The following is a 23,627-nucleotide window of genomic DNA, read 5'->3' on the forward strand; positions in this document are numbered from 1 at the left end:
CTTCTGCGCTTCCCCCGATTCTCCAGGCTCCCCCACCTCCCCGAACCCCCGCCCCTCACAACCCCGCAGCCCCAGGGAGGGGGTGAGGGGGATTCGGCTCGGAAGCCCAGCGGAGGGGGAAATCAGCATGCTGGAAGGGGGGAGGAGGAGGGCCGGGGAGGAGGGCCGGGGAGGAGAGGAGAGGAGAGGGGAGGGGGCAGGAAAGGGAAGTGCCAGAGCCACCCCCACCCGGCCCTCGCGATTTCTGTCTTTCACACACCCCCTTCCCTCCCCCCCGCACCCGCCGCCGCCACTCTCCTCAGAGCAGCCTCTTGACCGGCCGCGTTCCGGGCCGTCTCGCTGCTGCTGCCTCCCTGCCTCCCCGGCCGCCTGGACAGCCCTCCCCGCCCCTATCCCCGCCGGCCTCCTGGTTAGTCTTCTGTGCCCCTGTCCCCGCCGGCCGCCGCCTCTCCAGCTCCCCGGCGGCCCCAGCACCTGCGCCCGGGGCCCCGCGCTTCGAGCCCGCCGACCAGGGGGCACGGGCTCCCGTTGCCTCCCCGGGCTCGGCTCAGCCCAAACCCCAGCCGGAGCTCGTCCGGCGCCGGGAGTCTGCGCCCGGCACGCTCCGAGCCGCCGCGACTGATCGGAGAACCCGGCAGCCGGGGAACGACCGCCGCGACGACCCGGGAGGGGGGTCCCGGCGAGGCACCGGTGACCGCGGCCACCAAGGGGTCGCCGGTTCGTGGCCGCGGCCGGTCCGGGTTACCGGCGGGCCGCCGGCCGCACAGCCGCTGACCCGGGCGGCGCGGGCCAGCCTAGCCCGGCCCACTGCCCTCCGGGCCGGCCCCCGGCCCTCCCCTCCCTTCCTCCCCTGCCGTCCGAGCCCTCCCCTCCCTCAGTCCAGCCCAGTCCACTCCACGTCGCGCAGCGGACGGACCGAGCGAGCGAAGCTCCCGCCAGCCGCCCGAAGATGCTGCTGTCACGTTGTGGGATCGTCCCGGCCGGGCTGCTCCTGTTCGTCTGCCTCCGCGTTCCAGGTAAGGCGAGCGCCCGCACCTGTCCCCCGGGCCTGCCCTCTCGGGCTTCTCCCCCTCCGGGGGCCCCGGCGTGGGTGGACGCCAAGTGCTTCTGACAAGCGGAACAACTGGGACGGGGGTGGGGGTGCGGGGCGGGCAGCCTCGGTTTGGGGCTCCCGATTGGCCGGCTGCCAGCCACCTGAACCTCGCGGCGCGGCTCCGCCGACAACTGGGGAGAAGCCGTCGGGGCGGGAGACGGCCCGGGACCGCTCAGGGAGAGTGCGGGGGATCTCGCGGAACTCCCAGTGAGTGCCCGGGTCGAGGGAGTGGGATGATGGTTTTTGTGGTGTGTGTGTATGCGCGAGGGGGGGGGGTCTCTGGCACCCCTCCACCACTTTCCTTGCGATGCCCCCGATGTGCAACGTCCCCCGCGCAGTACAACCCCCCCCCCCGACTTGTGAAACCCTCCTTTTAGTCCCAATCTGATCTTTTCACTGTATAGAGACGGACGCTCTGAATCCAAGTCCCAATCACCGGCCGGGTGACTTAATCGCTGAGCCTCAGTTGTAGCCAGCGGCTCACAAGATCTCTTTCAGCCCTGCTAGTTTTCCTTTGTGGCCCGTGTCCTTCCAGGAGTCATGTCCCTCCTATTTATTCTAGACAATCGGGGGCGATTCCTTCTCCCTACCTTGAACGCCTTCGAGCACACGGAGCCTGCGTTGTTCCCGGGCCCTCCTGTTGGGTCCCCAGTGAACTAGGAAGGGCCCACTTAAAACTCGGTTCCTTTTGAGGATCTAATCGGGGTGGACAAGACATCCCGGTCTTCTTGAAGGCCTTTTCTTGGCGCTTGTGAAGGAGGGAGCGGAGGCCGAAAGGGCAGAGACAGTCAGAGTTAAATATGGAGCCTTTATGGAGGCAGCTATTTAAAATATCTTGTCATTTTGATTGTTGGATCTTTTCAGCCCTAATGTGTTTCCAATTAAACTTACCAAAAAAAAACCCCGCTACCCCTCAGCCAGTTGAATTTGCTCCCAGAGCCAAGGCAGGTGCAGAAGAAGCATCGGGCCGCTAGGAGGCGCCAGCTGCCGCCAACTTCCCGAAGCCGCCTGTTGGAACGCCAGCTCTCCAGGGGCCGGACTAGCAGCACCTGAACCCCCACCCCCCTTCCCCCAACCTGTGGCTGCTCTTGCCAGCTCCGCAGCTGTCACCCTGACCTGGAATTGGAGGCCAGAGACGTCAATCAAAGTCCTCCTGGATTCCAGGAGGACTTCATTTCCCGAGTGCCCCCCTTTCCACGCTCCCCTCCATCTTTATTCCATGAAAGCCCACCCGATCCTGAGAAGGCCTCTGCGTTTGAGCCCTTCCTCACCCGCCTTTGATCTCTCCGATCTGGCCTGGGGGCGCTGGGATCTTAGAACTTGGAGGCCAGGGGGGAAGGACCTGAAAACTCAGAACTGCAGAGAGAGAGACCAGGCAGGACATATCACCTGGAAGAAGCTTTAGATCATCCCCTCATTTTACAGATGAAGAAACTGAGGCCTAGAGAGAGGAAAGGGGCTTGCCCAAAGTCACATAACTAGCTCAGCTAGGAAAAAGGCAGTTAGCCAGTGTTTATTAAATATTTACTGCGAGGCTAGGCACTGTGCTATGAAGAGAAAGGCAGGAACCTAGCCTTTGGCCTCAAGAAACTGAGGCCAGGGGGGAGCAGAGCCAGGACTAGACATCTTCAGCCTGGGGAGCTTTCATAGCCTCAAAAGGCAGAGACCTCTAAAGGCCAAAGCTAAGGTGGCTTTGAGCCAGCTCCCTCAAGAAGTTTCGAGTGACATCCATTAGAGGAATAGATACTGATCTTCTGTTTCCTTCTTTCCTCCCTCCATTCTCTTCTCCTCTCTTCCCTTCTCATTCCCACTCTGGTCCTTGGCTTCTCCCCTCCCTCTCCCCTTTCTATTCCTTGGTTTCTCCCTCTCCCTTCCCCTTCTGCCCTGTGTTCCCCCTCCCTCCCCTCCCCATTTCCTCCACCCTTTCCCCTCCTTCTCTTCCATTTTCCCCCTCCCTGTCTTTGCTTTCTCCCTTCCCCCTTCCCCACCCTCACTCTCTCCCCCTCCTACCTGATCCCTTCCCTCCCTGCCCTTTCTTTCTCTCATTTTGTGGTTTCTCTTTTCCAAGATCTTCTTTTCTGGTCTTGATCTGGGTGTGAGGGGCCACCATGCTTTTCCCACTGGCTTAGTCATCTGCTTTCCTTCTTAGGCCTTTCCTTGGCCAACTGTAGGGCCATGTGGGTTATTGATCAGAGGTCATATGATCCTAAATCTGGAGCTGGAATGGAACTTAAAGGCCAACTGGTCTAACCTCATTTTCCAGAGGAAGGAAACGAGCATTTATATAGCACCTAATGTACCAAGGAAGGGCAAAGGGACAAAGGAATCCATTATGTATCAAGTGTTGTGCTAAGAACTTTGCAACTGCTGTCTCATTTGACCCTCACAGCAACCCTTCAAAATAGGTGCCATTAGGACTTCTATTTTACAAATGAAAAAACTGAGGCCTACAGAAGCCAGGTGGCTTGCTCAGGGTCTCATAGCTGGTCTGAATTTGAACTCTGAGTAACCCCAAGGATTACTGGAAGGCTTGCCCAAGGTCATCCGAAGCCCAGGCCTTCCTCCATGCAGCCCAGTAGCCGATTCACTTCAGGGTGCAGCCTGGTGACTTATATGAAGCCCAGTCCTAATATGTCTCTTGGGGCTGTCTGTATAATGTCTGTGGCCTGGAAGATAGGAATACCTTATTTCTTATTCACCCTGGACAGTGAGCTCAGCAGTCAGGCCCCAGGAAAGCAGTGAAGTCTTCTAAGTTGGCATTTCTATGCTGCTTTCAGCCACCAGCATTTGTTGATAACAAAACCTAATTTTGCGACCCTCACATTCACTTAAAAGATCCCATATGGGGTCACGAACCACAGCTTAATTGATCTCTGAGATCTTGAACATTCTGAGAGCCTTCCTCTGCCAGTGACCATTAGATTCAGAGAGAACTGGATGGAACTCTGCAAGTCATTAAGATACAGATCACAAAACTGAAGCCTAGAGTGGTGAAATTGGAAGGGGCTTTAGGAATAATCTAATCATCTCTTCATGTTACAGGTAAGGAAATAAAAGTTCAGCCAGCTGATCTGGTACGGTTAAGCCCATATTTCTCCTTCTTATGGTCCGGGGTCAGGGGAGGAGCCAGGAGAAGTTGGACCATGGCTATTCAGTGCCAGGTAGGAGGCCAAAAGATGAGCAGGAGAGCAGGAACGCAAAGCAGAATTTCTGGGTCGTGTCCATGATTCATTGCCTTCTATCAAATGAGGGATGGGGTGGTGGTGACTTCAAATGTCTTGGAGCTTAGCCTTTCTAACTCTTCAATCCAGGCTGCTGATTTGATAGAGGGACAGAGATCTAGATGGGTTGGAGGGGCTTGTCCAGGCTTCACCTCCTTGTCCTTGAACTCTAAATTCCAGACTCTCATGTTGCTTGGTGATGTGCTGAAAGGGAATTACTTTGCCAAGTATACTCAGGACCAAACCGAGTCTGGAATTTTCCTTCCTCCACTCCTAGCTCAGCTATCCCAAGAGCTGCACAGCTGCCTGCTTGCCATCCCCCCAGGTTTCATACCTTGACTCCATTGTTCTTTCCAGTAGCCTCCAGCTACTTCCACAGAGAAGGGATCTAAGAGAGTCCTTCAGGGGAACCCAGAGACACTATGATTGCAGGAGCCAGGAAGATTGGAGTTGCTTCCACCTCCTTCACTTACTAGCTGTGTATTTTAGGCAAGCCATTTATCTTCTCTGATCCTAACACGGGAATAATCAATTTTGGGGGGAAATTTCAAATTGTTTTTTAATTTTATAACAACTGTTTATTTTTTTAAAATATATGCAAAGGCAGTTTTCAACATTAACCCTTGGAGAACTTTGTATTCCAAATTTTCCTCCTTCCCTCCCTTCCCACGTTCCCCAGGCAGCAAGTAATCCACTATAGGTTAAACATGTGCAATTCTTCTAAACATATCTCCAGATTTGCCATGCCAAGCAAGAAAAATTAGATCAAAAAGGGGAAAAACAAGAAAGAAAGAACCCAAGCAAACAAACAACTACAAAAAAGTAAGAATACTATGTTTTCATTCACATTCATAGTTCTCTCTCTGGATGTAAATGGGTCTCTCCATCACAAGTCTATTGGAGTTGTCTTGCATCACCTCATTGTTCAAACGTGCTCTGGCCATCACAGTTGATAAGCAATGTTATTGCTGTGTAAGATGTTTTCTTGGTTTTGCTCACTTCATTCAACATCATTTCACGTCTTTCCAATCTCTTCTGAAATCGGCCTGCTCATCATTTCTTAAAGAACAATATTATTCCATTATATTCGTATACCATCACTTATTCGACCATTCCCCAACTGATAAGCATCCACTCAGTTTCCAGCTCCTTGCAGCTACAAAAAAGGCTGTTACAAACATTTTTGCACATGGGGCTCCTTTTCCCTTTTTATGATCTCTTTGGACTACAGAGCCAATAGAATTACTGCTGGATCAGAGGGTGTGACAATTTTATAGCGATTTGACCATGATTCCAAATTGTTGTCCAGAATGATTGGATCAGTTCACAATTCCACCAACAATGCACTAATGTTCCAGTTTTCCCACATCCCCTCTGGTTTTTATCACTATCTTTTCCTGTCATCTTAGCCAATCTGAGAGCTGTGAAGTGGTACGGGATAATCATTTCTTGTAATACCTGCCTCGTGGCACTATTCTAAAGTTCAAATTAAATAGTAAATCTGGGAGCCAAAAAGCCCTATATTAAATATGTTGATATTGTTCTCAGGGGGTTGAGTTTTTGATTTGATTTTTCTTTCTCATTTGTGGAGCTCAGCCAAAGTTTGGGGCTCCAGATCCCTTTTTGGAAAAACACTAGCTAGATGATATACATCTCGGAGCAAGTGTTTGATCTCTTGTTCTTTTCTCTTGTCACATGACTATGAAAATACTGTTCCCTTCGCTCTTTCCTCTTCCCCTACCAAGAGCTTTTATGAATATTTTTGTAAATATGGGACTTTCTTCTGGCATTTACCTCCTTGGAGTATATGCCCAGTGGTAAGGATTGCTGGGTCAATAGATAAGTTTTCTTGTTTAATTCCAAATGGATTCCCGGAATACTTGGACCGCATGACAGCTCCCCAGTGGTGTGTTAGCATTCCTGTCTTCCTGTAGTCCCTCCACTGTTGCCTAATCTTGTCTTTTATCATCTTTGTCAGTTAGATGGATGTGAGGTAAAGCTTTTAAGTTGTTTTGATTTATATTTTTCTTATTATTAGTAATTTGGAACATTAGTTGTTGATAATTTGCATTTTTCTTTTGAAAAAAAATTTTTTTTACCCATAGCTCTTAGTGTTATACATATACACATATGCACATGTATACACAAGTAGATACATATATGTATGTATATGTGTGTGTGTGTGTGTGTGTGTGTGTGTGTGTGTGTATTTGATGATTTCTGTTGATGCCCATTTCCCCTTGGGGTGTTCTGTTCCCATTTTGGGAGAGCTCTCACTTTTGGAACTTTTTCTTACATTTAGCCTAATTTTGCTTCTCTGCAGCATTCTCTCCTTACTCCTGCTTCTGCCCCCTGAGTCTTCTTTTCTCTTTAAAAAACAATGCTCCTCAGTTTCCTCATATTCCTTGAACCTCATATGGCTCAAAGGGATTGTGGTCTTAACCCCTCCTTAATCTTTTCCTTTCCCCCAACATAGTTAAAAGGTCCCAAACACCCTTTCTGCTTTCCCAGCAGCTTCTTTTTAATCTTCACCTCCGTGATATTTTCCTTACGGGACCATGCTGCAGTTGTATAATCATCCTCCGGTACTTGCCCTTACTTCCATTTTCTGCACGTGGCAATTACAGTTAGTTCCATCTACCTCCATTGCCATCTTTTTAGACAACTCCTTTTCCTCCTCATCTGGGCAGCTAGGTGGCACTGCAGTGGTTAGAGCGCCAGACCTGGAGTCAGGAAGACCTAAGTCCAAATCCAGCTTCAGACACTTATTAGCTGTGTTATCCTAAGCAAGTCACTCTAAGTCCAAATCCAGCTTCAGACACTTATTAGCTGTGTTATCCTAAGCAAGTCACTTCACCCTGTTTGCCTCAGTTTCCTCATCTGTAAAATGCACACCGAGGAAATGGCAAGCCACTCCAATATCTTTGCAAAGAAGATCTCAAATGGGGTCATGGAGTGTCGGACATGACAAATGACTGAACAGCAATAAAAAATACTTCCTCTTTATCAGAAGCGATTATCTTTGTGTCATAAGAATTCCATTCTTGGGAATTCTCATCCTTGGCTTCACGTGTAGAATTTGAGGCCTTGGGATCTTACCTGTTCTTTCTCTGAATCCCAGGAAATGTGTTTTTGTTTTAAATGTCCTATTGACACACCTTAAAAAATATCATGGACACTTTTCAATTTCCAATGGCTTTCCCTCTCCCTCTCTGATAGAGCTCTTTCTTGTAACAAAAGTCCAGTCGAACAAAACAAGACAATGACCGTATTTATTCCATGTAAGGAGATATATGCCTCATTTGATACCCCTAGGCTACCATCTCTTTCCTGCTGAAGCTATTTGCTCACTGAATCACCAGAGTTTTGAAACTCTTTACTGATGTTGCGTTTTTACATTATTGTGGCCAGGGTATAAGTTATTCTCCAAGTTCTGATCACTTCACCCTCCATCGTACCATATGAGACTTCCATTTTTCCCCAATTTATTCACATTCATTCTTTTTCCCGAGGCAACTGGGGTTAAGTGACTTGCCCAGGTCACACAGCTAGTAAGTGTGAAGTGTCTGAAGCTGGATTTGAACTTAGGTGCTTCTGACTCCAGGACAAGTGTTCTATCCACTGCGCCATCTAGCTGCCCCCATATTCATTATTCATTCTCTCTCTCTCTCTCTCTCTCTCTCTCTCTCTCTCTCTCTCTCTCATATATATATATATATATATATATATATATATGCATATATACTTTTTAAAAAACATATGCAATTCTTTTAAACATTTCCATTATTTGTCATCTTGTGTGAGAAAAATCAGATCAAAAGAGGAAAAATGGGAAAGAAGAAAGAAGCAAACAACAACAAAGAATAAAAATATTTTGCTTTGATCCATATTCAGTCTCCATAGTTCTCTCTCTGCATGTGCTTCTCATCCCAAGAATATTGAAGTTTCCTTGAATTGCCTCATTGCTGAAAAGAACCAAGTCCATCACAGTTGATCATCACATAATCTTGTTATTGTATACAATGTTCTCTTGGTTTTAGTCGCCTCACTCAGCATCAGTTCATATTAATCTTTCCAAGCTTTTCTGAAAATAGTCTGCTCATCATTTCTTTTTTTTCCTCGCTGAGGCAATGGGGTCAAGTGACTTGCCCAGGGTCACACAGTTAGGAAGTGTTAAGTATCTGAGACCACATTTGAACTCAGGTCCTCCTGACTTCAGGGCTGGTGCTCTATCCACTCCACCACCTAGCTGCCCCTCATCATTTCTTATAGAACAGTAATGTTCCATTCCATTCATAGACCATAACTTATTCAGCCATTCCCCAGCTGATGGGCATCCACTCAATTTCCAGTTCTTTGCCACTATAAAAAGAGCTGCTATCAATGATTTTGCACATCCCACATTCGTTCTTAAGATGTTATAATATTCAATTATAAGGGAAAGCTGTAACTCTTAGTTAAGACCCAGCTTCTATCATCTCTGTACCCACAGAGCTGACATATCTAGAGTCCATTCCCCATGGTGCTGGTGAAGACCATTGGGAACCAAAGAAAACTCTAAAATGAATACTTTCTGTGCATTCTGTTTACTCGGGCGATTTATTGCTCTTTATCATTTTGTCTTCTACCTCTAGCCTTCTGGGAAGATCTTTCCCTGTTTCCAAAAAAGCAATACCTATCAGCTCTGGTTAAGAGAGGAAGTGATAATAACATGCCTTATGTAGTTACTGTGAATGGAATTTCTCTTGTTACCACAGATAAATTTTTGCATCCTAAGCAGAGATAAGGACAAGCCTTCACATCCTACACCGGCCATCCCCATTTCAGCCAATCATTGACCGAGAATCCCTGGACACCAGAGAGTTGAACCATCCTTAATGTGCACCAGAGAGGGGATCTTTAGGGTGTCAGAAAAAACCCAACAATTCACGAACCATGTTGGGGGTAGCTGGTCATCCTAACCTTTGGTGGTGCTGCTAACCCAGGGTGATCAGCCATGGGGTTTTCCTCTTTTTTCCCCTCCTGGTCCTGTTGATCTGGGCTGTGTTGCTCAGAAAGCTGGTAGAGTCCCAACTAGAGGTATATGCTCGAGCCATGTATTGCTTCATCTCTAACCTTCCTGAGATTTTACTGGTTACTAAAATTACTCTTCAATAAATTAGCTCATTAGGACACTTAGGCTCTAGGCATATGGAGTCTTTCTATTCTCCCTTGGGCTTGGTGATTCATTTATCTTTCTCCTGTATTAAGAGCATTGATATCAACCTCAACTAGAAACACAGACTACTGATAGGTAGCCAAGGCTTTGGGCCGCACGGTGACTTAGAAAACCACAAATTAATATTAGCAGTGGTGTATTATATTTTTCTTTATTTTGTTAAACATTTCCCAATGACATTTGAATCTGGTTCAGCTGGAATTTTTGCCAGGAATTTGACACGGTTTACAGGGTTTGTCTATTTAAATGTAGGAAGAAATTGGAATAGGAAAATCTATTCAGTTTTCTTTTTTTTGTTATTTTCATTCAGGCCCCAGAGTAGCCCGGACTCATTTGGGAAAAAGACTAGGGTGCTAGAACAAGGGATCACTTGGGATTCTCAGTCCAGCGACTAGCAGCTCCCTAATGGTGGTAAGAGTCAAAGACTTTGTGGTCACTCTACTTTTTGAAAGATGAAATGAGCCGCTAAGCAACCCAAGACATGATCGGTTGCTGTGCTTGGTGGGAGTGGGAGGGGGCAGGAAAGGGACAGAGAGAGAGACAGAAACACAGAGAGAAAGGGACAAAGAGATAGAAATAAAAAGAGAAAAGGGAGAGAGGGACACAGAAAGACAAACTGAAGCGGAGAATCGGGATAATTGAGGTTCACCCATAATTACTATATTACGCCTTTCCTTTTCTGCCAGGTTTGTAGTTTATTTCCTATTTTTGTTGTTGTTGACTCATGTCCCCATTGGGGGTTTCTCGGCAGAGTTACTGGAGTAGTTTGTCATTTCCTTCTCCAGATCATTTTACAGATGAGGAAACTGACACAAATAGGGTTTGAGTGACTTGGATATTAAGTGTGTGAGGCCAGATTTGAACTCATGAAGATGAGTCTTCTTGATTCCAAGCCCAGTGCTCTGTCCACTGCAGCAGCATCTAGCTGCCACTGTGCCACCTAGCCGCCTTATTTCCTATAGTCCTCATCTGTTTCTTCTGTCTGTCCAGATGGCTAGGCTATAGAAATATCAAATATTCTTGGGAAGCAAGGCCACAACTCCCCACAGATCCTCGCTGCCCTGGAACCGACTTCAAATGCAATTGGGAAATGTTAACAAGATAAATACAAATATAGTATGACATAGATGTTGCTAATCTGTGGTTTTCTGAGTCAATAGGGTCCGTGTGAATTTGGCATCACTTGTCTGATGAAAATACCACTTGTTTCTGTCTCTCCTGTTTTACTGTTTGCAAAGTAACTGCAAAAGTTGTTATCTCCATCTCATAGTTATGGAAAGGGAGGTTCAATGAGTTTGTGAACTCGTTCTCCCGAGATGCACAGAAGACGTGCAGGACTGGATTCCAGATTGGGAACGAGATCTTTTCTGGAGATTGCCAGGGTTCTCTCCTCTGCCCAGCATTACCCTTCCCTCCCCTAATCTTCTTTCAAAGGAGCCTAAGCTGAGGAGGGAAGGCCATTTTCCTTGGCCCACTGGGTCTGGAATGGGCTTGGCTGGAAGGAAATCAAAGGCCACTGTTGGCAACACCGGCTTTGGTTTTCTTCCTTCTTTTAGAGGACACGAAGAAAACTGTATAAAAGTCTGCCCTTGGTGGTACCTGAAAAGTAACTCTTTTATGGCCACTGAACTGAAAAATCAATATTTCCAGATGAATTCGAAGATACATTTTTCAAAGCAGAGTGCGTGGGAGCCAGATACGCTGATGCTCTCCACCCCGACCCCTGCCACCTCCCCTCACCGACTCCACTGACTGCATTTCAATGCCTTGTCACACCGCTTGGGTATTTAGCAAGTCACTTTCCACTTTTTCTGCTTTGGCAAAACGAGCTCCGTTTGACAAGCAGATCTCTGAGATGCATTCTAGCTCTCGATGCCATAACTAGTACATGAGCTTCCCCCCCTCCCCGCTGTGAAATAAGACCAAGACTCGGCAATAGAGCTTTCAGGACCCAACTGATAGGGGGCAAGCCTGTGTTCAAGTCATATCACTGAATTACGGGAGTGCTAGGCCCAGTCTCTGTCCGGGGCTGAACTGGGCTGGCTGAGAGTGGAGATGCTGAGATGGGCTGTGGAGACTTCAGTCTGTGTTTTTGGGAGGAAGGTGAATCGTGGCCAGTCTACTGGGTGTGGTGACATTGCTGAGTTATTACAGAGAAGTCTGAGAAACGGCTACTTTCTGTGCTAATGGCCCAAAGTGCAGAACTAAATCTATGGCAAAGGAGAGTTGGGTAGGGAAGGGTGTGTGTGTATGCGTGTGTGTGTGTGTGTGTGTGTGTGTGTGTGTGTGTATGTGTGAGAGAGAGAGAGAGACAGAGACACACAGAAAAAGACAGGAGAGACACAGAGAGACAAGAGAGAAGGACAGAGAGAAGAGAGAGACAGAGAGATACAAAGAGAGACAAGAGAGGGACAGAGAAAGAGAGAGACAGAGACAGACAGACAGACAAAGGGAGAGGCACACACAGAAACAAGAGAGAAAGGGATAGAGAGAGAGAAAATGTGTAGGGGAACCAAGATACTTCCAGCTTTTCTTGTAGTTTCAAAGCAACATTGGAACAGTAACTAAGGTGGGATGGTGAGCACATTGGTCCAGGGTGGTAAGATGTAGAAGGCATTGAAAGCACCATAATGGGGGCAACCAGATGATACCATGGCTAAAGCACCAGCCCTGAAGTCAGGAATACCTGAGTTCAAATCCAGTGTCAGATACTTAACGATTATTAGCTGGGTGACCCTAGGCAAGTCACTTAACCCCAATTGCCTCACCCATAACCCCCCAAAAGCACCATACTGGGGCATGCTTCTTCCCCCAGGCAGTGGCGTTCCAGAGGAACTTTGTCAACTCTATATTCTCACCGTGACCGACCTTGCCCCAGAACCAGCCCCCAGTTCCAGCTTTGCCAGCCCCTTGAAGCTGGTTGTGGAGCCAGTTTAGAAACTTGCTTCCTTGAACTCTGTTTTAGTGAGGAAAAGGCAATGCTGGCTCTGCAGGCAGAAGATGCGCAGGGTTGGAATTCAAATCCTTTTCCTGCTACTAGCTAGCAATGGGAACTTGGGGAAATAATTTCACTTCAGGCATCCATTTTCTCATCTTCAAAATGAGGGAGTTAGAGTATGAGGTCTCGAGGTCCCTTCTGGTTTTTCGTCTCTGATTTTGAGCCAATTTCTCCTTCCTGGGCCTCAGTTTCCTTCCTTTATGATAAGAGGGTTGGATTAGATGGTCTCTGAAGTTCCTTTTAACTTTATACATGAAGAGGAAAAGAGCTGGCAATTCTGTGGGGACTTTAAGCTTGGCAGTCTACTTGACACAGAATATCTCATTTGATCTTCAAGATGACTTTTAGAGGTAGGTGCTTGTTGTTCCCATTTTACAGACGAAGAAGCACACATGGAGCCAGCGTGAGGCTCCTTTTGAATTCTGGTCTTTCCACCTCCAGATCTGACCCTGTGTCCATTGTGCCATCTGGCTGCCACTGGGATTCTATGCATGTCCTCAAGCCAATCCCTTCCCCTCTCCCAGTCTCAGTTTCCTCTCTGTAAAATAAAGTGGCTGGACTAGCTGGTCTCCCGGATTCCTTCCAGCTCCAGATCTTTTGGTTATCAGCCAATCTCTAATCTAGGCTCTTTATGGCTCTCACATTCTGCATTTGGAGGCTTCTTCTGGTCCTTCAAGTCTTCCCTAGTGATGGACCATAGTCTTCTCTTCTGAACAATGTTTAGTCCCATACTTTTTGCTTGACAATAGATTCTATTGAAAGGTTCTGGCCTCACACCCCTAAGCCAGTCACTGGGCCACATCCCCAAAATCTGCTTTTAGGGAATTCTGGGTTCCTGCACCAAATTATTTCCCCCTAGTTTCTAGCTTCCCTTGTCTCCCTGTAGTATTACTCAGAGCCGGACACGAAGGTAACGCTTCTTCTCGGAAAGAATTTTATCGGGAGAATTGAGGGAGATGGCCTTGGCCTATGTCCAGGTCTTGTTGACACTGATAATATTTGGGGGGCAGGTTCTTGACTTTTCGATAGGATGTGCCTAATTTCAGGTTGAGGTCTTTCTTCTTCCTGGGCCTTCATTTCTTCATCTGTAAAATGGGATAATTTCAAAGGTTCCTTGTGGGTCACCGTCTTAGCCTCTGCTCTCCCAAGTAGGCTCAAAACTTGCCCAAGTTCACATCAAGGGTGGGATTTGGAGGCTTGGGAAGACCGTCAGGCTAGTTACTGGCCTGGGGCCAGAGCAGTATCTCATCTCCAGCCATGGAACCATGACCCAGTTTCCCTTGATTCTCTGTGCCTGGGAGATGGCCAGTGACCACAGAGATGGCCAAGCTGACTGGCTCCTGGCTCTGTATATGAAGGAAATGTATGGACTTCAAGGCTATTTTCAGAATGCAGGCTTGCTTCCTTTGCATTTCCAGGTACCTTTCCTTACATCTTCCTGTTTTTTTTCTTAACTGTGGGAAAGACATTGCCACGGAAGTGGCTTGGGGTGTTTGCTGGCTGCTGGGGATTGTTTGGGAGTGGAGGGTCAAGGAAGTGTGACCCTTCCTTTATAACTGCTCACCCTTGAGCAAACTGGCTAGCTCTCCTCCCATGGAACAGGAGGCACTTGAAAGTTGATTTGGTTTGAAATCACAGCTCTGCCCAATGCAGGCTTAGGCTTAGCAGCCCTCTAGGCCCTCTTTCAAGTTCAACAGCCGTTCATCCCCCTGAGCAAGTCACTTTCCCGGTCTGAGCCTTAATTTCTTCTTCTGTCAGATGAGCAGGTTAGATTTATCTCTGAGATCTCTTTTTGGCTCAAATCTCTAGGATCTTATTTTTATTCTTAAGTCACATTTACTTTCTAGATCTCAGTTTCCTTATCTACATGAGAAAGTTGGATCCGATTTGGTTTAAGGTCCCTTTTAGCCGGCATGTTTGTCAATGTAATGAGTGATTGGGGGAGGGCCACCATGGGCTGATGCACCGGACGCGGATTCCTTGGAGGCAGTGCCGGACCCCGCTCACCCCATGGTGCTTACTCTGGCACGGACCATGTAGCTTCCTTCTTCAAAGGGGACATGACTCGTACCAACCTCAAGCCCCCACATTGACTCATATTTACAGTGTTGAAAGTGGGACAAATAGGACTCAAGTTTTCACGAATGCTGTTGGTCGAGAAGACATGTACACCATGGATTCTGCAGACATTTCTAAAATGCACACGGATTATTGTGGCCTTCTTGGGGAAAGGGAAAGGAACGAGCATTTCTATGATACCTACCAACTGCCAGGTATGCTGCTAAGTGCTTTTTAGAGTGATGGAGGAACCCTAGGATGTAGGGACTGTCATTATCCCCATTTAACAATTGAGGAAACTAAGGCAGGTAGAGGTGAAGTGACTTGTGAAGGGTCACACGGTTATTATGTATCTGAGGCTGGATTTGAACTGAAGTTTTCCCGACTTCAAGTCCATTGCGCTATTTGTCGCATGATCAGGCTGCCTGCTCACGGTGGATCTTATGTTCTTTGGTAGAATAGAAAGAGATGGGGGCTTGGAATCAGGAGGGCCTGCATTCAAATACCACCCTAGTTACCTGAATAACCCAGTCTTCTTCCTCTTTAGAGTGAGTAGGCTAGACAGAAAGAGCAGAAAGTCTCCAAGTGGTTTCCAAGCACCCTCATTCTGCTGAATTTGCTCGCAATGTGTGTAGAACAATGAACTTCCAAAATGGCAGCTAAGAGACTCAAGGGACATTTCACTAAGGGGCTCGAGACTTTACATTGCAGAAGGCAGAGTTGTTGAGATCCTAATAGAGCTCTGATCCTAGACTCTGAAGAGCTCTGAAGCCATGGAACATTAAGCATGCCATGTTGGCCTCAGTTTACTCATCTGGAAGGCACGGGGAGGGGGAGCAGAGTTTAGACTCTGGGCCTTTCCAGCTTTAAACCTAAACCTCTTTGTGTGCTGACTCAGTGATGAGTGGGAGGCAGAGGTTATCAGGCTGCTGATTTGCCAGGAAATGGGGTTGAATGGAGAGGAAGCGGAGCAGCCCATGCACATCAGGGGGTAGTCTGGAAGCCAGTGGGGAGCATTTGGGCCATTGGCCTCCTTTGGCCTTTTGTAGCTTTGGTTCACTAATTTTGACTCTAGAGCCAGAGGTGTTGGGGATCGTTTAGGCCAAACCCCTAATTTGATAAATCTTAAGTTCAGAGTTATATGGCCGGAAGATCTCTGAAATTATATAATTCCCGCTTCTTAAATTGTGGATTGCAACCTTGTAAGGGGTCCTGTAACTGAATGTGGTGGTCGTGAAATTATGATTTATTATCAGTCAATATTTGATTTGTATACCTATTTTATATACTTATGGACCTGAGTTCAAGTCAAATTTTCTTGGACAAAAAGGGGTCCTGCGTGGAAAAAGTTTACGAAGCCTTGCTTTATCCAATATACCTTTCTCCCCTACTTTCCCCATCTTCCATATTAGAAGTGAAAAAATGGAGACACTGCAGTATGCGCAAGGACACTCTGTGCTCCAAATGGTCAACCCCGGGCTCCAAATTCCAAATCTATCACCCAGGGGGATCCCAAAGTTTTAGGGCCATCTTGAGCTATCAAACCCCAAGAAACCCTGAAAGAAACACCGTGCCCAGAGTGAAGCCAGCTGCCCGGGGAACGATGGGCTCCCTCCTACGGGGCAGCACGGTTGGATCGGCCCAGTGCTAGAAAAGATGTTGGAGGGGGAGTTGGGGGAAAGGGCATCCCACCATCTCCCATGTAAAAAGACTTGTCCTTCCTTGCCCAGTTAGCTATACCAAGTGCAAACTTAAATTGCTGTTCGGCCAATGGAATAGCCAGAAATCAACTTGTTCCTCTGACATGAGACCTAGACAGATCTGTACAAGGCAGGATTCAAAGTGTTTTAGAGTGTGCACGTGCATACAAGTGCATGTATGTACACAATATGCATACATCCATGTATATGCGTGTGAGCGTGTAGTTTATGCATGTTTATATGTATACGTGTGTGTATGTATGTATGCGTGTGTGTATACATATGTATACACACACACATATTGGGAGAGAATAGTGGTGCTTTTTCCATGTTAGATTCTATTGAAGTAGGAGGATCTACCAGTGGCTGGAGATACCAGATGCTGTGTCTCCCATCCTAGGACATTCTCCCTGCCTACAAAATTCCAGAAGGGCCCTCGGCATGTCCAAAGCCACAGCAAATCATGTCGCTGTCCATGTTCCGCCCTTCCTACAGCAGGGAGAGCCACAAGCAATTCTTGGTTTTCTGGGACTCACTATCACCTTCAGTTGCTAGAGCCTTTGGAGAAAGAAGCAGGCATTGTGTGGTGGGAATTGCATTGGATGTGGGATTGAAATATTGGAGCAGAAAGAGAAGTTAGCAGAGAGAGGGTTAGTGGAGGAGCAACAGCTGGTCCAGTCAATGTAAAACTTGGCTTTAATCCACTGCCCCAAAACAAGAGGGGAAATGCCGCTAGATAATAGATACTGTGAAAATGCCCTGAGGTTCTTAGTGGATCACAAGCCGAATAAACATCCAGGGACATGGCAGCCCAATTGACCGTTGGATCAGTTCTACAATTGGCTGAGTCTGAGACAATCCAACGAGGATATAAATGCTCAAAAGCCGCCAGCTGTATGCTTTCCAGATGTATAGAAAAGACTACCAAAAAGTCGAGGGAATCTTAAGTTTCCCAGGCCTTCTGACCTGTCTTTTCGTGGGTCCATATCTGAAAGGCATTCCCTCCTCACTTCTACTTGTAGAATCCCGTCTCCCTTCAAAGCATAGCTCAGGTGCTACCTTCTGCTGGAAACCTTGGACAATAGCTACGTTACTTAATAGCGAGTTACTTAACCTCTGTCTCAGTTTCCTCATCTGTGCAATGGGGATAACAATAGCACCTACCCCCCAGGGTGTTCATGACAACCAAGAGAGACTGTGTTCCGTGCTTTGGAAACCTTAGGGTCTTCCAGAATGCTGGCGTTTATTATTTGTCATCACCCTAGTCGTCTGCATTCTTTCCCCCTTGAAATCATTTGTAATGCAGCTTGTGTTTTCTTACTCGCATAAGCTCCTTGAGGGCAGAGGCTGTTTGGGGTTTCCTTTCGTGTCCTGAGCACCTGTATGTTCCTTCAATGTTTGGCATCAAATTTGGAGCACGTCCAGTCTCACCAACTGGAGATCGAGGAGTGGCTGGAAGGAAGTCACGGTCAAGGGGAGGACTGTAGGCCATGGGGCCGCTATATGAGGCTCAGCTGAACGTACTTGAGATATTTCTCCTGGAAAGGAAGGGCTGTCATGGGATAAGACTCACTTCCTAGTCCTGAATTTGGATTCCGTGGCTCTAAACAGGATATTGGATGTCAAAAGAGGGAGTTTCATCATGCAATATTTTTTGGTAGGATAAGGAGATTAGGATTTATTTTTGGTTTGGGATTATAGAAAAACAAGATATTGGGCTGTCAGAAGATGGAGGCAAGGGAGCCGGCGTGTTCGGTATTCTACACTATAGCCTCCACTTCTATTCAGAGAGTTTTTCTCAAAACTCTTCGAAGCCAGGCTTGGTCATTGCAATTGCACAGCATTTACTTTCCTTTTATTGTACTTTCCACTTAATAATAAAAAACTATGATAATGTAATACTGAGATTTGATAGAACTCTTTTAGGTAAAAGCACTTTACATATGTATTTTTCCTTTCTTGATATTTTATTTTTCCCACTTACATGCAAAAGCAACTTGAACATTCTTTTATCAGATATTGAGTTCCAAATTCTTTCCCTTCCACCCCTGCTCCCCAGTGAGAAGGCGAGCAATTTGACATGAGATATAGAAGCACTTTATGTATAGATTAAATAATTTATTTCTACAACACTCCTGGGAAGTAGATGCTATTATGTGGCCCCATTTTACAGTTGAAGAAACTGAAGCAGACAGATTAAATGATTGCTTAGGGTGATACAGCTAGTTAGTGTCTGAGGCGGGATTTGAACTCGGGTTTCTCAGACTTCAAGTCCAACACTGTATCTACCATGCTACCAGACCACTCACTTACCCAGTGGCCCATAGTCTTGCACATATTCTTTCTGTACCTTGGCTATCAGAAACTCATCAGAGGGATTCGCTATACAGTTTTTCCCAATCAGTAGTTTTACTCATGATTTTCTTTCCCCCCTTTTTGTATGTATAGTATTTAATATACATTTAATTGATATAATTTTATAATTTAATATACAATATACAGTGAATACATTCATATGTAGTAGGGAATACATACGTAAGTGTGAATATGTGCCTCCTTTACCCCTATTCTCCCCTCCCCTGCTAATAAGATAAGGCTAAACTCAGTCTTGTTTGAGGAGATAGTTTTGAGAAACGAGAGAGAAATACTTTTGCCAGTGTGGTGCAAAAGGCCATTATTAATCTATTTTCCAGTGAGAGTGGATTATTTTTCCAAAGACCAATGTATGCAGGTGTGGGGCTCTTGACAGTTTGTTGGAGTAGAAATAGTGGGTTCCTTACCTTGTCCTAGTAAATGATAATCTTCTTAAAGTCAGGGCTGTTTCATTTTTGTATCTGTATTCTCAGTACCTCAACAAACACCTTACATATAGTAGGTGTGTATTTGCTGTTTTTTAAAATAATATTTTATTTTTCCAAATACACGCAAATAGTTTTCAACGTTCACCTCTGCAGAACCTTTGTTCCAAATTATTTTCCTCTCTCCCCCCATCTTCCCCCTCCCTAGGCAGTAAGCAATCCTATACAGGTTAAACATGTGCGGTTCTTCTAAACCTAGCTGTCATGCTGTGCAAGAAAAACATGATTTTATTTATAGAGTTTTTCAATTTAGTGTAATCAAAATCATCTATTTATCTCTTAGGCTCTCTACTATGTCTTCCTTAATTAAGAAGTCTCCCCTTATCCATTGTGGGGACCGAGGTAGCACCCTGGATACTTTAGAATCAGTCGGAGTCAAGATAAGCAAAAATCTTCGGTCTTGGTCGAAATGAAAGGAATGGACACAGGAATCTCCTCTTCCTCACTCCCCCAGGAGTCACACTCCCTTGTCTCACTCCACCCTCTAATCCCTCCTCCAAATCTCACTTAATGTGGTTTTTATATTATCTTATCAACCTTAGCTACTCTTTATTTGGAGTATACTTTATTTTTCTGAGGTTTTGGAGTTGGAGAGGTTTGAGGAAAATGCCCAGTCGATGGATTTGCTCTGGAACGTGCTGGAGCTTAGGAGAACTGAGTGTTAAATTTCCCGTGTGACCATTTATATCTTGGAAATTGGCAAATGCTACAAATGAGAACTTGATTTATCATTTAGTTGATTGTCTAGACTTTATAAACTGGTGGAGAAAATGTTAATAATGAGAATGAAACACGTAGTTTTGGAGAGCCGATTGTTAAGCGCTCACTGTTGACTCCCCGATCTTGCTGGATGTGTTCTTTTATCTCCTCATTTTACTGATGAGCAAACTTGGGCCCAGAGAGTGTCGTGGCAGTGCTCAGGGGCCCAGGTCCCACTTAACTTCTGACCTTGTCCAGGTAGGGGCTGCTACAGTACACAAAACTCTGGCCCCTTGAGTCAGGAAGACCTGAATTCAAATCTTGCTTCAGCAGCTTGCTGTGTCATTCAGGGCAAATCACTTAATCTCTCTTGGCTTCAGTTTCCTCATCTGTAAAATGGAGATCATGCTAATCCCTACCTCCCAGGGCTGTTATGAGAATCAAATGAGATAATATTATATAGTGCTAAGCATACTACCTGACACATAGTAGGTGATTAATAAATGCACTAAATAAATAAACAAAAATAAAAATATCAAACAGATCATCTCCCTCCCTTTTCTCCCATTGTAATATTTCCTTGAATTGGCGCATGACGTTGAGCAAACCCATTGTGTCCTCTGGGCCTCTCTTTGGAATGGTCATTAGGAGCCAGCAGAATTAATGGGTAAGCATTTTGAGGTGCCCCCCAGCCTTCTCTTGCATGGCAGGTAGGAGACAGGGAGAGGCCTGTTCGGGTGGAGCAGGAGTGGAGTAGGGAAGAACCGCTGCTCCTTGGAGCATGCCCCCCCCCCCCCCAGCTTTATTAGAACTCTGCTGACTTAGAAGACCCATTTGGCACGCAAGCTGTTGTTATGAATTGACTTGGAGTGTGTCTAGTGCCGGGATCCGTCTCTGTTTGGATAAGGCATTGTTCTGAGTTAAATGGTAGGAAGAGGGAGCCAAGCTGAACGCTGCAGCCCCCAGTAGGGCCCATTCTTTGTATGGTAGAGAAGGAAATGGAGCAGTTGATATGTGGTTCCTATTGTGTCTGATCAGAATACCTCGAGAATGGGAGGGCTTCCAACCTACTAGGATGGCTGGACCTCCTATTGTGGGTGAGCCCAAGGAATTCCCTGCCCTGTTCCATGCCCACACCCCCTGCAAGTTGGGGGGAAATCCTTCACTGATGCCTTAAATTTTACCATTAGAGATTCATTCATTTGGACTAAGAGTTCTCTGCAAAATAGGAATAGCTCAGTGCTTGGGAGGCTCTGGAGGAAAGTGTGAGAGATGACAGGTATTAGACTGACTACCAAACCGAAGGTCCACAGAGCCGTGGCGCTGACCTGGTGGTGGTGTGCCTGTGAAACTGGACAGTACCCCGGCGCCGGGCCAGGAAACTGAAATGGCTGTCATTTGAATTATCTTAGGAAAATTCAGAAGCTCACCTGGCAGGATAAGAGGTTCTTTCTCCAACTAAATGGCCAAGCATTCAAATGTTGCAGAGAGTACAACTCTGCTGGGCTGGCTATGTTGTTCAAATGCCAAATGGATTTGGCTTGCCTAAAAGAAGTCACATGTGGCAGGCTCCCACGAGGTGGTCAGAAGAAGCGATACAAGGACGATCTCAATCTCAAGATCTCTCTTAAGAACTTTAGAATTGATTGTATAACACAGAAGACACTGGCACAGGACCGCCCAGCATGGCGGGCCATGCTCATCTCAGGTGCCGTGTTCTGTGAGCAAAGTAGAATTGAAGTAGCTCAGAAGAAACATGAGTTGTGCAAAGTTAGTGAAGCCCCCCAAATGTTCAGAGGGGCTATTTGTGGCCGACCTATTATAACACCTTACCAGGGAAATCTATCAGATGTGGATGCTGTAGCCACCTGAATGAATGTGCAATGAAGGAGTTAATGAATTAATGAATGAGTGAGCAAATGAATAAGTTTGTGAATTAATGAATGAGTGAGTGAATCAACAAATGAATGAGTGACCAAATGAATAAGTTTGTGAATTAATGAATGAGTGAATCAACAAATGTATGAGTGAGCAAATGAACAAGTTTGTGAATTAATGAATGAGTGAATCAACAAATGAATGAGTTAGTAAATTAATGAGTGAGAGTTGGTAAACTAATGACTTAGTGAAGGAACAAATGAGTAAGTAAATTAACGAGTGAGTGAATGAGTTGGTGAATTAAAAAATGAATACATGAGTGAGTGAATAAAAGAATGAAAATCATTTATTTTATAGGCCCAGGAGCAAAAATGGACACAGCTTTTGCTTATTCTGAAGAAGTGCTTACTAGCTGCTAAGTGCTGAGGTTGCAAATGGATTAGAAGACAATTCCTGTGTGCGAGTCTACGTTCCGGGCAGATGACCTGGGGTGGTGGCCACACATGAGTATTTCCATTTGGGAAGTCGGGAGCCGGGGGTGTCGAGACAGTTGGGTTAAGTTGCCCTTTCCCGAAGGGTGACCCCATGGTGTCTGCATGTAAATGCCCCATGACTGATTCATGGGCAAGCTTGGCTTCTCTACCAAGCGAGCTTGTTGTAGATATAGAAACTATAGAGCCCAAAGGGTTTTTTGAAACTAGTAAATCAAACCCCCTTCTTTTTCCTTTAGTTGAAAATTTGCTTACATTCATTTGTAAATTCCCAGTTCCAAATTCTCTCTCTCCAGCCCCTCACTCACTCACCAAGGAGGCAAACACTTATTTTTCCTTTAAAAAAAAAAACATTAGCTTGTGGTCCACTAATCTCCCAGTCGTTTGTTTTTAGATCATTTTCATTTCTAAAGATTCCCTCTTTCCCCTTCTTATAACAAAGATATAAGAGAATGAAGAAAAAAAAAAGACGAGAAAACAACAGTTCAGCAAAACCAAGAAATACTTCAGCTGTGTCTGGACAAAAATATGTAGTATTCCACACCCATGCCCCACCCCCCACCTCTGCACAGAAGAATGGCCGATTGCCATTCTAAGTACACAGCATTCAGGTTTCTGGCTCCATTAGTCTTTGAAGGAAATCCCTTCTCTTCACCTCAGTTTCATCATCTGTGAAATGAGGCTAATACCTAACAATAATGTTGGATGGATGGCTCTTTGTAAGACTGAGGTCCTCTCGCTCCATTTCCTGGCAGATGTGGGGGGCTGTTGGTGTGGAACATTACATGCAACACCAGACTTTTTGACGTCTAAGCTTTGCTGAATTGTCTCCTCCACCTTTTCCTATTAAGCGGTGGTTATGGTAGGGCAGGGGAAAGGCAATCTCTGCAAATAAAGACAATGTAAGAACAAAAGATATCGGCAAAATATATTGGAGAAAAATGTAAAGTGCTATTGGAAACAGGAGATTATTATACTGAGAGTTGGGAAACAACAGAGTTGTCACTGGTAGCCATTGGGAAAGAAGCTCCCAAGTGCACAGCCGGCCCAGGGAAGATCCGATCCAATCCAAATCCAGAAAGTTCTCAACAACTCTAGTTAGATCAGATTTCATAGTGATGGCAATTCCTGTTTGGGGGCCAGAATGATCAAATATATAATCATGAGAGGGAAGAGGTATGACTAGACAACGTTGTATGAGAAAGACCTGGGAGTGTGGACTACAAAGTCAAAGTGAGTGAACCTAGCGCTTGAAAGCTACCAGCTCCATCTTTGGCATGTTGCTTCCAAATTCTCTCTCTCCCGCCCCTTCTTCATTCACTGAGGAGGCAAACATAAAAATGTAAGTGCTTTGAGTTTGTGGTCCACTAATCCCCCAATCTTTTGTTTTTAGGTCATTTTCATTTCTGAAGA

At 46.0% G+C, this 23,627-nt stretch overlaps 1 protein-coding gene across 1 annotated transcript in view; it reads left to right on the plus strand.

Moving 5' to 3' along the window:
- Window positions 1–283: 283 nt before the first annotated feature.
- Window positions 284–23,627, plus strand: part of LOC111721579 (vascular endothelial growth factor receptor kdr-like) — a 181,784-nt gene continuing 158,440 nt past the window's right edge. Inside the window, exon 1 of the mRNA XM_031944963.1 lies at window positions 284–1,016. Within this exon, the coding sequence (XP_031800823.1) occupies window positions 950–1,016 (67 nt within the window). The 5' untranslated portion in view covers window positions 284–949. The remainder of the gene's footprint in view (window positions 1,017–23,627) is intronic.

The sequence above is a fragment of the Sarcophilus harrisii genome, chromosome X, assembly GCF_902635505.1.
Source record: "Sarcophilus harrisii chromosome X, mSarHar1.11, whole genome shotgun sequence".
In the NCBI taxonomy this organism is placed as follows: domain Eukaryota; kingdom Metazoa; phylum Chordata; class Mammalia; order Dasyuromorphia; family Dasyuridae; genus Sarcophilus; species Sarcophilus harrisii.